Source organism: Sturnus vulgaris, chromosome 5 (assembly GCF_052056855.1).
Source record: "Sturnus vulgaris isolate bStuVul1 chromosome 5, bStuVul1.hap1, whole genome shotgun sequence".
NCBI classification, from domain to species: domain Eukaryota; kingdom Metazoa; phylum Chordata; class Aves; order Passeriformes; family Sturnidae; genus Sturnus; species Sturnus vulgaris.
Window position 1 is genome coordinate 35781578 of NC_142247.1, and position 13548 is coordinate 35795125.

The window sequence follows — 13548 nt, forward strand, 5'->3', positions numbered from 1 at the left end:
CAGGGAAACTCCCTGTGCCACTGCCACCATGTGATTCTGGCAGACTGCACAAAGGGAGCTGGGTAATGACACATTTTTGTCCATAATTTCTGTGGTTTGTTAATATTGCTCCACCTGTAAGGAAGCAAAGTGATAGGAGGCACAAGCAGATGGGAATGTGGTGGGATATAGACCTTATTTCCTATGGTCCTCTCTATGCATTGCCCTATTAAAGCTAGAGACACAACAGCATATACTTAATATTTGCAAACACATCTTGGGTAATTAGATTGCAAATTCAACCTTTCCTTTGGCCATTACTGCTCCTTTCCCAAGGTGAGACTGTTACTTATGATGCTTGCACACAGTTCTGCTCTCTATGGATCAGGTTTCTCCCTTTTTAGTAAAAATCAGGAATGCTTTCACTGCATTTGGCTCTTGTGGTGATGACATCTACTCAAAGCCGCATGTGCCACAGCCCAGGATTATCAGGATGCTCTGCTATAGCAAACTGCCTGCATCAGAAACCATTTTACCTCCTTCAGAAATTGCTTGGAGACCTACTGCTGTGGCAAACTCCTGAAGAGCAAGGCATGTTCTAGTCATGCTTTCTACTCCATTTTCCAAGTTGTGACTTTGCACAGTGCACAGTCAGATCAGGCTGAGAGCTGAAGTTCTGAGAGAAACAGCCTGGACACCAGCAGTTGTAGTTCCAGCCTTTTCTAACTCACCCAGGTAGGGCTGCAAAAAGGAATTTTAAAAGGGTGGGAGAAACTATGCAGAAAAGATGCTTTCCTCACACTTTTTGGTAATTTGGTAAAATGGTAATTTTGGTAAAATTTACCATTTGGTAAAATAGTAATGGTGGACATTAAATCTTGTGAACTAGTTGTTTGGGGTTTTTTGAAAACTGATTTAATCTCAACTAAAAAATGTAAACTTGGGAGTAAATCCACTGATTTCATCAAAGTACTTATTCCAGATTTCATAGCTGAGCCGAGATAAGAATTCAGATGCATCCATGCATACATATCAGTTTGGGAAAGAGTTGCCTATAAGCAGCTTGTGGAAACATGGAAGAAACACTGCCATATTCAGGGCCTGCTAATGCAACAAAAGGGATTATATCAGAAGTATACTGAGACCAGAAAATGCACTTGGCTTCAACATTTCACCCAGGAGGCTCTTTCTGGGCTGCAAAACTCCTTATTGATTTCCAGCACTCATTTAGGATGACTCCCTTTCCCTGCATAAAAATCAACCCTTGCTTCCAAGCTGCTCTGAAGCACGTTTAACCCTTGTGTTCATGACTAAAAGCATGCTCTGCTGCTGCCCTTCAGAGAGCAGCGAGCACAGCCTTCAGAAAGACTGTGTCTGCTGCCAGCTACAAACACTGAATACAAACATTCAGATTCTCTCAGGTTTTATACTTCCCCACAAGCTTCTAAGCCTCAGTACCACACATATATTACCTGGCACAACACACTTCACATGCTCCTAGTCCTAGCTACTCCACCTCTGCAGCCTGAGCAGAGGAAAGGCACTGAGAGGGAGAGGCAAAGGCAGCTGAAATGCAGTTGCAGGCAGGGCTATTGCTGCAGGGGAAGAGACAGTTCATCCCTGTTGAATTCATCGGCTCTGCTCACACTTCTCTAATGGAGAGTAATTGATTGCAAAAAGCACGCTTGGCATGCCCTGTGGGCTGCTCTGCCTCACTACAGCAGTCAGATGAGGAAAGGAGCACTGGCAAAAATAAGCATAGCCAGGGTGGTTCTTTCTGCCCCAAAAAGCACTCTCAGGAACGCAGCTCCAGTGATGAGCTGCGCTGGCAGAGTAGCAAAGATGCTGTTTTACGAAAAATGTCAAGTTTTCCAAGGTTGGAGCTGTTTGAGCCAGAATGAAATCTGGCCTTTGAAAAAGAATGTTTCCATCTGGAAATAGAGTGTATTTGTATGCGCATGCTAGGTTGCACTTTGGTCACAAAATCATAGAAAATTAAGGTTGGAAAAGACTTTCAAGGTCATCAAGACCAATCATAGAGAAAAAACAAACAAACAAAAAACCAAAAACAAACAAACAAACAAAAAACAACAAAAAAACCCCAACATTTTCTGGGTCACCCAAAAGATCCAGAAACTCAGAAGCTGCACACTTACAGCAAACTGGATCACTTGGATTCAAACCACTGTGCCAGGTTAGACTCAGACCTGGGGGTGCAGTGGGTGCACTGTAGGGTTTTGGGTCCTCAAAATTCCCAGCCATGTAAGCCCATGTGCTGATCTGGAATAACCACACTCCACTGGCCCCGGTTTTCCAGAAATTCAGAGAAGTTTACCTTGCACTGCCAAGTTTACTGCTGGATTGACACTTTGCTTCACAGCTGGTACAAGGACAGCCTAAACTCGGCAAGTTACAGGCTAGATAATGTAATAAAAGTGTAAGCATGGCCTAGATCAGGTCTAGATCAAACTGCCACCACCGAGTGCTCCAGCACGGTTCAGATCAGCACTAATTATCCCAAAAAGCTGCTGGGCTGTGGCAGACAAACCTTGATGTCCCAACTCTCAGATGAGTGTCCCCTTCCTAAGGGGCAGTTCTGGGCTGTTCTCCCCAACTGTCCTTTTTGCTGTTCATCTCCTTTTGACTGTAAACTTCATCTTGGGTTGGAGTAGTCTTTTATTTCTACTCTTTTTGTCCAAAGTTTCACTAGTCAGCACACCCTGACAAGAAGTTTGGGATTAACTAAAACATGGTATTTTTCACAGGAAGATATGACTATCAAAGCACCAAAACTTTCTCAATCAGGTGGAACTAGAAAGGAAAAACCTGTTCAACATCCACGTTTTGGACTAAATGTCCAAAGGCAAGGAGGATGTGGGGTATGTCTCTGTGCCACAGAGTAAGTCAGCAGCATTCACTAGTACTGGCTTTTGGGGACAATGGGAAAAGCATTGTTTAAACTGCCTGTCTCTCAGTTAGGATGACATGGAATTGATGTATTTTTTCTTGGTCACTAGAGGTTTTGACAGACTTCAGGAAGACTATCAAGATATAATATTTAACATAAAAAAAAAAACAACACTGAAAAAAATCAATCCCTACAGCTCAGAAGTATCAGTGTGACAACCAAGAACCAGCAACATGTCTAACATATACTGAGCCTGCTGAATAAAATATCAAATTTTCACTGGAATTAAGTAGGCTTTTCCTGCTTAATAATAAAGTCTGCAGGTCATAATACAAAGACATAGTGAACTATAAACACTGGCAGAATATATCTAACTTGGAAAGTTACCTTACGAGTTAGTGCTAAGACTTTGTCACTGGCTCTAAATTAGAAGTTATGTAGGCCTAAATTAAAGATAGACATGATCAGCTAAGTAATCAAAATTATTTACCTCCACTAGCAATGTGATCCTCTAGGCAGACATGATGTAATTAAAGAAAATGCAAGAACTTCTTATTAGAGAGAAAATATGGACTAGAAATTAATGATTTCACTAACCCTTGAATAGCTATTCAACATTTGGACACATTTCCCATTCCTTCCAAAAAGTCACATGATCAACAAACCCCCTTCATTAGAGTCTTTGAGTCCAAGATTTCACATCCAACATATTTCTACCTGAAATGTTTACAGGTAATACAGAAACCTTCCAGGTTTCTAATTACTATATGAATTATGGAAAGAAAACATTTTATAGATGAAAAATCCAGTATAATTTCATGGGGGATTCCACAGAAATTTCCCTAGATCTTACATACTTCGGTGAAGACGTGTCTGTATGCTACAGTTTTAATTTAAATACTGTCATAACTTCTGGAATTCTATAATAGGAAGTAATTTCCCATCACAAGTCTCCAAAAACTCAATGTAAGAATATTATCTATTAGAGTTCACAAGGCATCATGTTAAAGCCAATGTATACCTTGTAAATAAGAATTCTGCTTTTAATCAACATGACCAAGTAGATTATTTCCACGAGATGACATTAACTTATTATTTTTAAAACCAGTATCTTTACCTATCTCTATTATTTTCAAGAGCAGAATAAATGCATTTGAAGGTTTTCCTTTAGGTTACTCTACCACAACAAAACCAGAAATCTTTCCACTATAGTCATTAATGCCCATAACTCCACAAAAATATCGCTTTTTTCTGTACATGCCCAAAACACAACACATTTCTCAAAAGCATGTTTTAAATTTAGTTAAAATAACGTAACACAGCAGTCTAGACCAAACATGCCATGAGCTCATCTTTTTCAGCTTTGCAGAATCATCTCAGTTTTTATTCCTACATCTTTACTGCCTTTTCCCAAAATACATGGCATTGGCATCCCAGCATTTCTTGCCTGTATTAACAGAGGTTGGCTGCTTTCATTTCTCCTTGAAGTGTTTAATAGGGCTGGGGCAAGTCTCCAAAGGTAGGAGCTTAAGTTTAGACATGCATCTGCAAGGTGGCTGCTCAAAGCATTTAGCTTTCCTAAAAGGAGTTATTTCTCATTTATTAATGAAAACTCTCTCTGCTCCTTTTTGAAGGGCAGAGTGGAGTTATTATCCCTATTTCACAGAAGCAGAACTGGGGTCACTTGCCTCAGCTGAAGTCCCAATCACCTCGCCTCCAGCCACAAGCCATGTATGCAGAGTGCTGCTCAAATTGACATCCTGCAGTGGGGACAGGCATCCCTCACAGAAAAGAGGGACTCAGCTGGGGCTGCAGTCTGGCCTACTGCCATCACATAATGGTCTCCCATTTCACTCCCCGTGCCCTGAGGACTGCATCTGAATTACAGGGAATATAATCCAGTTCACTTCTTTTGAACTTTGGCTGCCCCATAGCTCCCGCAAGAACAGCAGCAACAGAGCAGGCAATGAAATCATGTCTGTTTCAAGTAAATGGAACAGGTGTAATTTGGATTCCATATACAAATCCCAAACGACTTGTGGACTTAACTTGAAAACTGGCAAAATGCTTAATTGTGTTGTTGAATTGAGATCAGGGAGAAGATAAACCAGCTTCATAGAGCCAATGAGACTTTCACTGCTGACTTTGCTGGGTCAGTGCTTGATTCCAAATGAAAAGAGAAGCTTCTTCTGTAAATCAGATGATCCTTTACAGGATCTGATCTAATACTGAAAGAATTTGGAAAGGCAAACAGAAATTCAGCTCCTGGTGAACTTGTAGCTTCAAATGACAATAAAGAAAGGAGTGACACAGAAAACTGAAACCCCATTGCACAACTGGTCTCTAGGAAAATGAAGACAATGTGGAGTACCCAACATGCTGCCAGAAGAGAAGCACAGGTAAGTCCCATCCCCAGGTGGCTGCCTTGTAAGTACTGGGCACTTTTCTGCTCAGAAATTATCAGGTTCATAGAAATTAGAGATGATTCCACCACACACCAGCTTCCTTTTTTCCCCCCTCCAATTACATAAGTTAATAATGTTTGTGATTACACTAGATGGAAAAAAGGCATTAGCACAAAAGAATAAAAACATGCTCTATGCAAAGGTAAAAATTCATATGGTCCCTGCTTTGCTACAGCAAAATGAAGAAAACTTTACCATGATGCGTTAATTTATTGAAAAATACAAGTGTGTTTTTCCTGGATGCTGGCTTTCTAGCAGATTTTAACATAGATGGTGAAGCAAATGCCACCCTGTATACAGCAGTGATCTCATCTAGTATTGTCAATTAGAGTTGCAACATCAACCCTTGATATAGTGAGGAACTGGCAAAAAAAACCCAACAGCAACCTGTAATTGCCTGTGCTGGGAAAGAGTAACTGTGCACCCTGCAACCCACTCACTGCAATATCCACCATGAACGAGTGGCCATAAAAATGGGGCAGGTACCACTGGATTGCCTATTGCTTTCAGCAAATTGGAAATAACCCACAGAGTGATGTTTTGGTTGATTTGTTGGTTCATATCAGTCTGTGAAAACAGCTTAAGTTGTCCGGCTACGACCCAACAGCTCAGCCAGGAGCCAGAACTATCAGGGTAGCAGTGAAATATGAGGAAAACACAGAAATTGCTCTGGTAGGAGAGGTCTGATCCAATGAGGTGAGGACAACCCCAGCTCTAGGAATGTCAGTAGAGCAGGCAGCTCCTGGATAGCTCAAGAGTTTGCATTGTTGCTCCTCTCTCTGCACAGTAAAGCTCTACACAAAGGAAGAGCTGCTGCTCCTGCATGAGTTCAAACTGCACACCACTCAGAACAACTGCCTGTAATCAGTCATTCTGCATTTTCAAACAATTACACTGTCTGTGGGGTTCTGAGCAGCGTTGGCATCAACATTTTGAAGAGGGGAAAAACCTATAATTTAAGTCTTTCACTGAGTCAGCTTTTAAAGTGATGCCACTTCGGAAAACCGGCCTACAGAATTGTATCCTGTTAATCACTCCCTAGGTATTTCACACCCTTTGCCCTTCTGAAAATAAGGTTTCCCATCTTGCATACAAGAAAAACAGCAAAAAACCAAAAACAAGCAAGCAAACAAAATTAAAAGAAAATAAATTGTTTTCCAATGATATGTTTCAAACTAAAGTAATACTATTATTAAAAATTCCTAATTTAAACGAGTAAGTGCTTGTAACCTTCAAATGAAAAATAAATACAAGAAATATTTTCTCCAAATACTTCTGTTTAGCTGAACTCAATTAAAGAAAACATTCAACCATTTTGACATAGTTTGTATGCTTCTCCCCTGAGGCAGGGCTGCAGACAGAAGAGGAATTGTTCCAAATACCCATCAATCCCCAGAAGGCAAGGCCCAGCCATATAATTAGACATTGAGCAAAAGGCTTATTTCTTTCTTCTTTCTATTTATAATATCTTTTACATAAATCCTTGGGTCCTTACTTAACTTTCATTGAAAAGAAAATGCTTGACATTTTCCCCAGGTACCTACTGAGCAACACTGAATTAGGACTTCAGGCTGTGACACACATACACCACTGTCCCATACATAAATATGCAAGTGCCACATCCATAAATATCAATAAAAGGCTACTGCTTGAAACAGAGATAGGAAAGCACCTTCCAGCATAAGCCCAAAAACATAGATCACCAAATCCTCTCCATCTCTTTGAGGACTTTTGTCTAAATAAAACTGCATGGTAACCTCTGACTTGCCAACTGAGTTTTAGAGACCAAACCACGAGGATAGGAAAACCCCTTTTCAAGATGTAACTTGAGAAAACTGCTACAGGCTGTTCTAAATAAAGAACAGGAGTACTTCCTAAAGCCATAGTTACTAAATTGCCATCCTCCCACAGGAAAAAACGGAACAAAACAAAACCACATTATTTTTGTGCTGTCATAGTCAGGAATGTTAGCAGAAGTCCCCCTCACCATCCCTGCAGTTTTGGACCTGGAGGATGCAAGAGATGCTCAGCTCTCTCGAGATCATTTGGCAACAAAGTCCCCACCTTTGCCACGCAGTGCCAGGGTTTGCTTTCCCTTTTCATGCCAGCTACCTGCCAGCCTGGGCTAAGAGCAAAAACCAAATGCTGCAAAGCAGGACAGGGGTGATCTGAGCCAAGTATGAGATCCAGGCACTCTAACACAGATTTACTCCAGAGTAATCACTTAATCCTTCTACCTCAGTCTTTCTAACTGAAAAAAAAAAAAAAAAAAGTAGCAACTATCAATCACCTACTTTGTAGGTCATACATTTGCAAAGCCCTCAGGGAGATGAAAAGCATTATACAAACTATATGCACACATGTTAACGCTGATTAATTTTCTCTGTGCAAACATACCCTTTTTTCTTCTTCATTGCTCCTCCTCTCATTATATCAGCAGTCTCATCTGGAGGAGAACCAGGAACTGCTGACAGCTGAAGTATTTTCCGCAGTTGTTCTTTTGAGATTCAGAAATGCAACCACTCAACACAGCCCTGTGTTCAGCTGACTGTTTCCTTAATAGCTTTGCTCTTTCATGTGTTTCCTCATTTTCTGTTACATGAATTTAAAGCAATCTGATTTCCAAGTTAATTTGAAATGATGCAGGATCCATTAGTTGAGGGTATCATTTGCAAAATAACTCTGAGAGACAACTTTCACTCACTATACTTTCAGGTATACCCTCAGCAAACAACGGCAGGGCTAGTGATGCAAATAAAGTCAGCAGAATTTGACCTAAAAAGCATGTCTGTGTAAAGAGGCACGGGGATACAGCCTAACTGCATAAGAGCCTTATAACACATGCAATAGCTCCTCCACAGCCTGAGGTTTACGCCGATGAGCAGCCTGTTTGTCACAGTGCTTACACCAATCACTATCAGAATATATACAACCTTTCAAAAGACTGTCTGTAAGCATTTTTCTTAGAATGTTTGGATGCACAGTTTCTGAGGAATAGAATGTAAATATTCTATGGAATAAAACTTCTGTTTCAGTTGTCACAAAGTAATCCAGGGTGAAACTGAGGACTTCTGTTTTGTCATCAGCCCTTCAATGGCAGTTCCCTTTAGATATAACAGAGGCTGGCCCCCTGCACCCAAGGGTAGATTTGGCATTTCTAACTTGCAGCATCCAAGATGCAGCATCCACTTATGCTCATGTATAGAACAAACTGTACTGGCACAACTTTCCCAGAGATGTTGTGGAATCTCCCTCTTTGGACATATTCAAAAGCTGTTTGTACCTGGTCCCAGGCAACTGGCTCTGCTTGCCCAGGGGATTTGGACTAGACGACCTCCCAAGGTCCTTTCCAGCCTAAACCAGCTTGTGATTCTGTCAAATGGAAAACTGTCCGGTGCATCTTGGATGAATGGCCTCTGACTGCCACTGCAGCCTCTGGTCTGGATACTGTGGAGATGTCACAAGCAATACCTCAAAGCTGTCCGTGCATAAATGCAACTGGAAGTACCCAAACAGCTGAAGTGACAATTGTTAGAGGCTGGAAGCTGAGGGGAATTTCAGAGCACCAATTGAGGGATGGAGAAGTGGCTGGATTTTCCTCCTCCTGTTCAACAAGTGTGAATCTGCAAATCCCCACTCTTAGATTTGCATGCAGTCAACAGCTTACAGGCAGGAGCCCACGTGCATATTCCACAACGGAATCCAGGAGCCTTCTGAGACATCAAAAGTCTCCTTTGTATTTACTGACCACCTAATGGAGTGGGAAAGCTGAACAAGAACCCAATAAAAACATGACAGGCTAACTTTCCAGCTACTGCCTTTAAGGTTAAATCATTGAAGAATTTAACTTGATAATGCTACCAAGAAAAAGTCTTGGAGGACAATCCTCAAGAAACATCTCTGTATTGAGCTGTGTCAAGCACACCAAAAAAACTGCGTTTAAAAAGAAAAGCAAGGATTTTGAGTAGCTTTGCTCCTGCCAAGCAATCTGCTCTCAGCTGACTATAAAATCTCTCATGCTGTAACACCAAAACTCCCAGGCAGAGAACACACTGACTTGCAATATAATGTTTGAAGTACTTAAAAGCATAGAAGCAATTATGCCTGCTTTCAGAAAATGAGCTGGTGATCTCATTAGAAAAAAAATTCAATTTCAATAGTTACCTCGGCATGTAAAGGACTCGCTCTGCCACCACAAATCCCACCCTGAAGAAGAGGTTGCTGGCTGGGATGAATGGGAAAACCAGGAACAACAAGCCAACCAAAACTTCTTTGTGTTCCAGTTTCTGCAATAATACAAAATTAAACAAGTATCAACTAAAAAAATCCAACTTAATTCACCTCTAACTTTTCCCTTTCCTTTGAGGGTCATTAAAAAAGCAACTCAGATTAACATTCGGCATGTTTTTGCATTTAAAGGAAATTTTTACAAGACGCTAATCTCTGATATTTACGCATTCCTGGTACATCTAACATGCCCAAAAAGTGAACAAATATTACCCACCGTGTCTATTATTACCCTTGGTATCTTTTCCAAGGTCACCTCTACTATATGCATGGCACAGCTATCACCTAAGTTATAACTCATATTGGTACAATATAAGCATAGAATAGTGTGAATGTATACATTAGTGTGTCTATGACAGTATGGCTGTATGTAAATGCACAAATGCATATTATATACATACAGGCTGCTGTGTTCAATTCTAAATGTTTATAACAGAGAAAAAGCTGTTCCATCAGTCACGTTTTGTGTAAAGAAAACTAGCCCTAAGTGACACATTAATGGAGTAATTTTATCTCTTTCAAGGAAGATATCTACACTTGAAACGATACTTTCACACACAAAGGTCTCCACATAGAGTCAGAAATTTGAGACGTGCTGTATGCTAAAATTAATGGTTTTCACTTGAGCTCAGTTAAGGCCCTCCACTTGTACTCACTTTAATGTTAGCTCACTTTTTGAGGAGAAATGAAATTACCACATGCAATTCAAACCAACTGTGATCCGTGGGGCCAACACAGACATCAGGGGCTGAAGTGGCCACTCATGCCATGGAGAGACCCAAGTCGCCTGAGCAAGCTAAATTTCAGGTTTAGCTCCACCCCAAGAGGGTAAATCAGCTCTTGCTTCTCAAAGAATGACACCAGGATAGAAGTGTAGCTTTAGGCCTGTTCAATCACCCAGGCAGACATCTGTGCTCTCCTAGCTCAGATGCTGCTTCTCACTGTTTGCAGACATCACGAGAAGCTTTGTCACGCTCAGAAACAGATGCAACCAGAATCATTTAATGGTTGAAGCACATTCTAATTGTTGTGGGTAATTTCTCAGTTTTGGAGATCAAATTGACTTCTCTTTGCTGGAGGGAGCTACATTTAGAAACATTGAACAAGATTTTTGAGTAGAGAAATGGAGCCAAATCAATGATGCGGGGCCAAGCAGCACAAACTGTCTTGCTTTTGCATAGCTACAACTACAACTGCAACAGCAGCTACCACTGGTCTAGACAGTGGCTGAAATTTAGAAATCCTACTACTAAAATATATTCAGCCTATTCTATGGGAAAGAAAACAAGTCTTTTCTATGGGTACCAAAAACAAGGCTACAAGTCAAGAGGCTCTGATGTTGCTTTAGAGGAGCTGAACCACAAGATCACAGAAAAGTGCACAGATTTCTCCTAGCTCAAATAGGAATCATAAGGCAGAGAGAGGAGTGGAATTCATGTCTCCAGACTTCTTTATCAACATGTGTTTAAGTAGCACCACAGTTATCTATAGTACTTCTATTATCCACCTTTTCAGTACCTTGGATTCACAGTTACTAGTACCGACATGCAGCCACAACAGCATCTAAAACAAAGTACATTATTCTCAGAACTGAAGGAGACATCATTCCATAAAGATGATGAGCAGAGGTGCCTGGTAATTACAACAGAAAATTGAATAGAAAAAAAAAATATTTCTTCTCAACTCAACTGAATTAAAATTTACTAGTTCTAGCTCAACTTCCCTCCCCACTCAGATCTGGAAATGTATTCAATTTTTCTCCTGCCATTTGACTCTCCCTTCCCACTTTGTCTGACCTAATTATGGTGCCACCACTCTATCCCAGGAGTTTAACACTGAAGACCCAGAGGCACAAGAAGGTATGTTGGGCCTAAGTGAATGCACTTTAGCAAACACAACATTCTCAGTCCCCAAGGTATGCACTTGCTCTGAAACAAATCAGCTACCAAATATTTCTCCAGTTGTTGATCATTACATCAATAATTCGGAAAACAACCTCTAGTTAAACGTCTCTAGGAAGGACACAGTGTTATTCCAGGCTGCAGCATTGCAGATAAGCAAACTGAATGCTAGAGAAAGACAGATAAAACTTGTACATCAAATGGGAAAGAGGAAAGTGTGGGAATTAGCTCAGTTGAAGGATCAAATGGTTCTGCATGCCCTTTTTATCCCTAGAACAAGTCACAACTCCATGCTAATGCCATTGGAGGTGCCAGCTCAGTCCCTTGGGCAGGGCTCAGAGACAGGAGCCCAGCACACACAAACCAGCCTCACAGAGCAGCAGAACTCTCCATGGTGCTCCTTATTCCTGAAACAAAAAATGTCTGGCAGTACCCTTTTAAAAGCATTCCATTAAGGCAGAGGCTTTTGGGAAGAGCTGGTCCTCGAAGGCCAGGCTTCAGCTGGTTTTGTGCTACATGTGGCTGTGCCTGTGAGCCAGTCCAGGGGTACAGAAACAGAGGGCAACAGGATTTCCCATTCAACACAAGCCATAGGAAATTCCCTCCATGTGTTCTTCTAAATAAAATAAATCCAACCTATACATAACCTGTTACATTTTCCAGGCAAAGAAATAAAAGAAATATTAGGACCGTTTATTTGGTTTAGCTACTTCGGTCATATGATCCCACTTGAGATAGCTGAGCTTAAGGTGTCAGAATCAGCATCTTCCAGGTGCCCAGAGCATTAGTAAAAGCTTTTAAAGAGTAATAGGCAATTTTGTTTGTCTTCTTTTTGCCTTAAAATAAAATAGCTAGGACTAGAAATATGCATTCTTTTTACAGAGAGACAATTCCTTTCCTCTTAAAGACAGTGCTTTCTTTTGGAAACACAAAGCTTATCTTTCTGTCACTGTAGTCTCTGGTGGGGGGGATTCAACAAACATGTTTGAGTTAACTTTAGAATGATTTCTCTTGTCAAAGACAAACCAATTTCAAATCAAAATGGCATTTGTTATAGTAAATAGCTTGGTAGGAAGGAGTAGTTTTGAAATTCACATCTAACTCATTACACTTAGGCCTTTATCATATTGTAACAAAAAACCCCACCAATAAAACAACAAACCAAACCAAAAATTGATAAAAAAAAAAAAAGGTTTCTAACTTTCTTTTCACAGTGTTATCAATGAACTAAAGAAAACTATTTCTCCCAAGGGCAATGCAAAAAAATTGTCCCACTCTCTCAAACACAAAATCAAAGAATCACTTCAAGGTCAAATATGATCAATACTGCAATAAATCTCAAAAACTGCTTCTTTAGCAATTTGAGGGAAAAGGAAGAAACTAGAATTTACAATTGAAGACTTCTTTCCATTTTACTTATAAGATATATTCCTGAGCTATAAGTAAGTATTTGCTGACTACCACTAAAGCACAAGTCTTCTACAAGGCAGAGCCCTCTAAGTTTGATTGCAGGAGGTGCACAGATTACTTCAACATAACTGTCATAACTATGGACTTGCATAAGCCCACCACAAATTCCTTATTTTTCCCCTCGAGGAAGCATGGTTTCAGGTGCCAGGTCCATTAAGTCTACACTGTGCTGACAGGACTGATGTTCACATCACCTGGCATCTCCAAGGGCTGAGGCACTGGAAAGCAGAGCTGTGAGGACAGCATTTCTCCTGGCTGGACTAAGCTGCATCTCAGGGAAGACAGCAGCTGGGCAAGCAAATCCAAGCAAATTCCATTCTGTTCTACCTCTGAATGTTTCCCAAGGTGTTTATACGTGCTTGCCTGTTTGATGAGAAGGCAATCAAATGGGTTTAATTCCTTCCTCTAATAGATTTTTTTTGAGAATGAGTCAAGTGTCACCTCTCCACCATTTAGATCCAACAGCTCCATGGAGTAAAGACCTCCTTCCTACCAAAGGCATCAATCCCTCTGACACTGAGCTCTGGATGGCCCATTG

The 13548-nt window shown here is 40.7% G+C and overlaps 1 protein-coding gene across 3 annotated transcripts in view; it reads right to left on the reverse strand.

The window, feature by feature from the left end:
• The window catches only part of TMTC1 (transmembrane O-mannosyltransferase targeting cadherins 1), a 133912-nt gene that overhangs the window by 50188 nt on the left and 70176 nt on the right, over nucleotides 1-13548 (reverse strand). For all 3 annotated transcript variants that reach the window (XM_014876957.2, XM_088165422.1, XM_088165421.1), the window contains one exon: nucleotides 9517-9638. In XM_014876957.2, the coding sequence (XP_014732443.2) occupies nucleotides 9517-9638 (122 nt within the window). The remainder of the gene's footprint in view (nucleotides 1-9516; nucleotides 9639-13548) is intronic.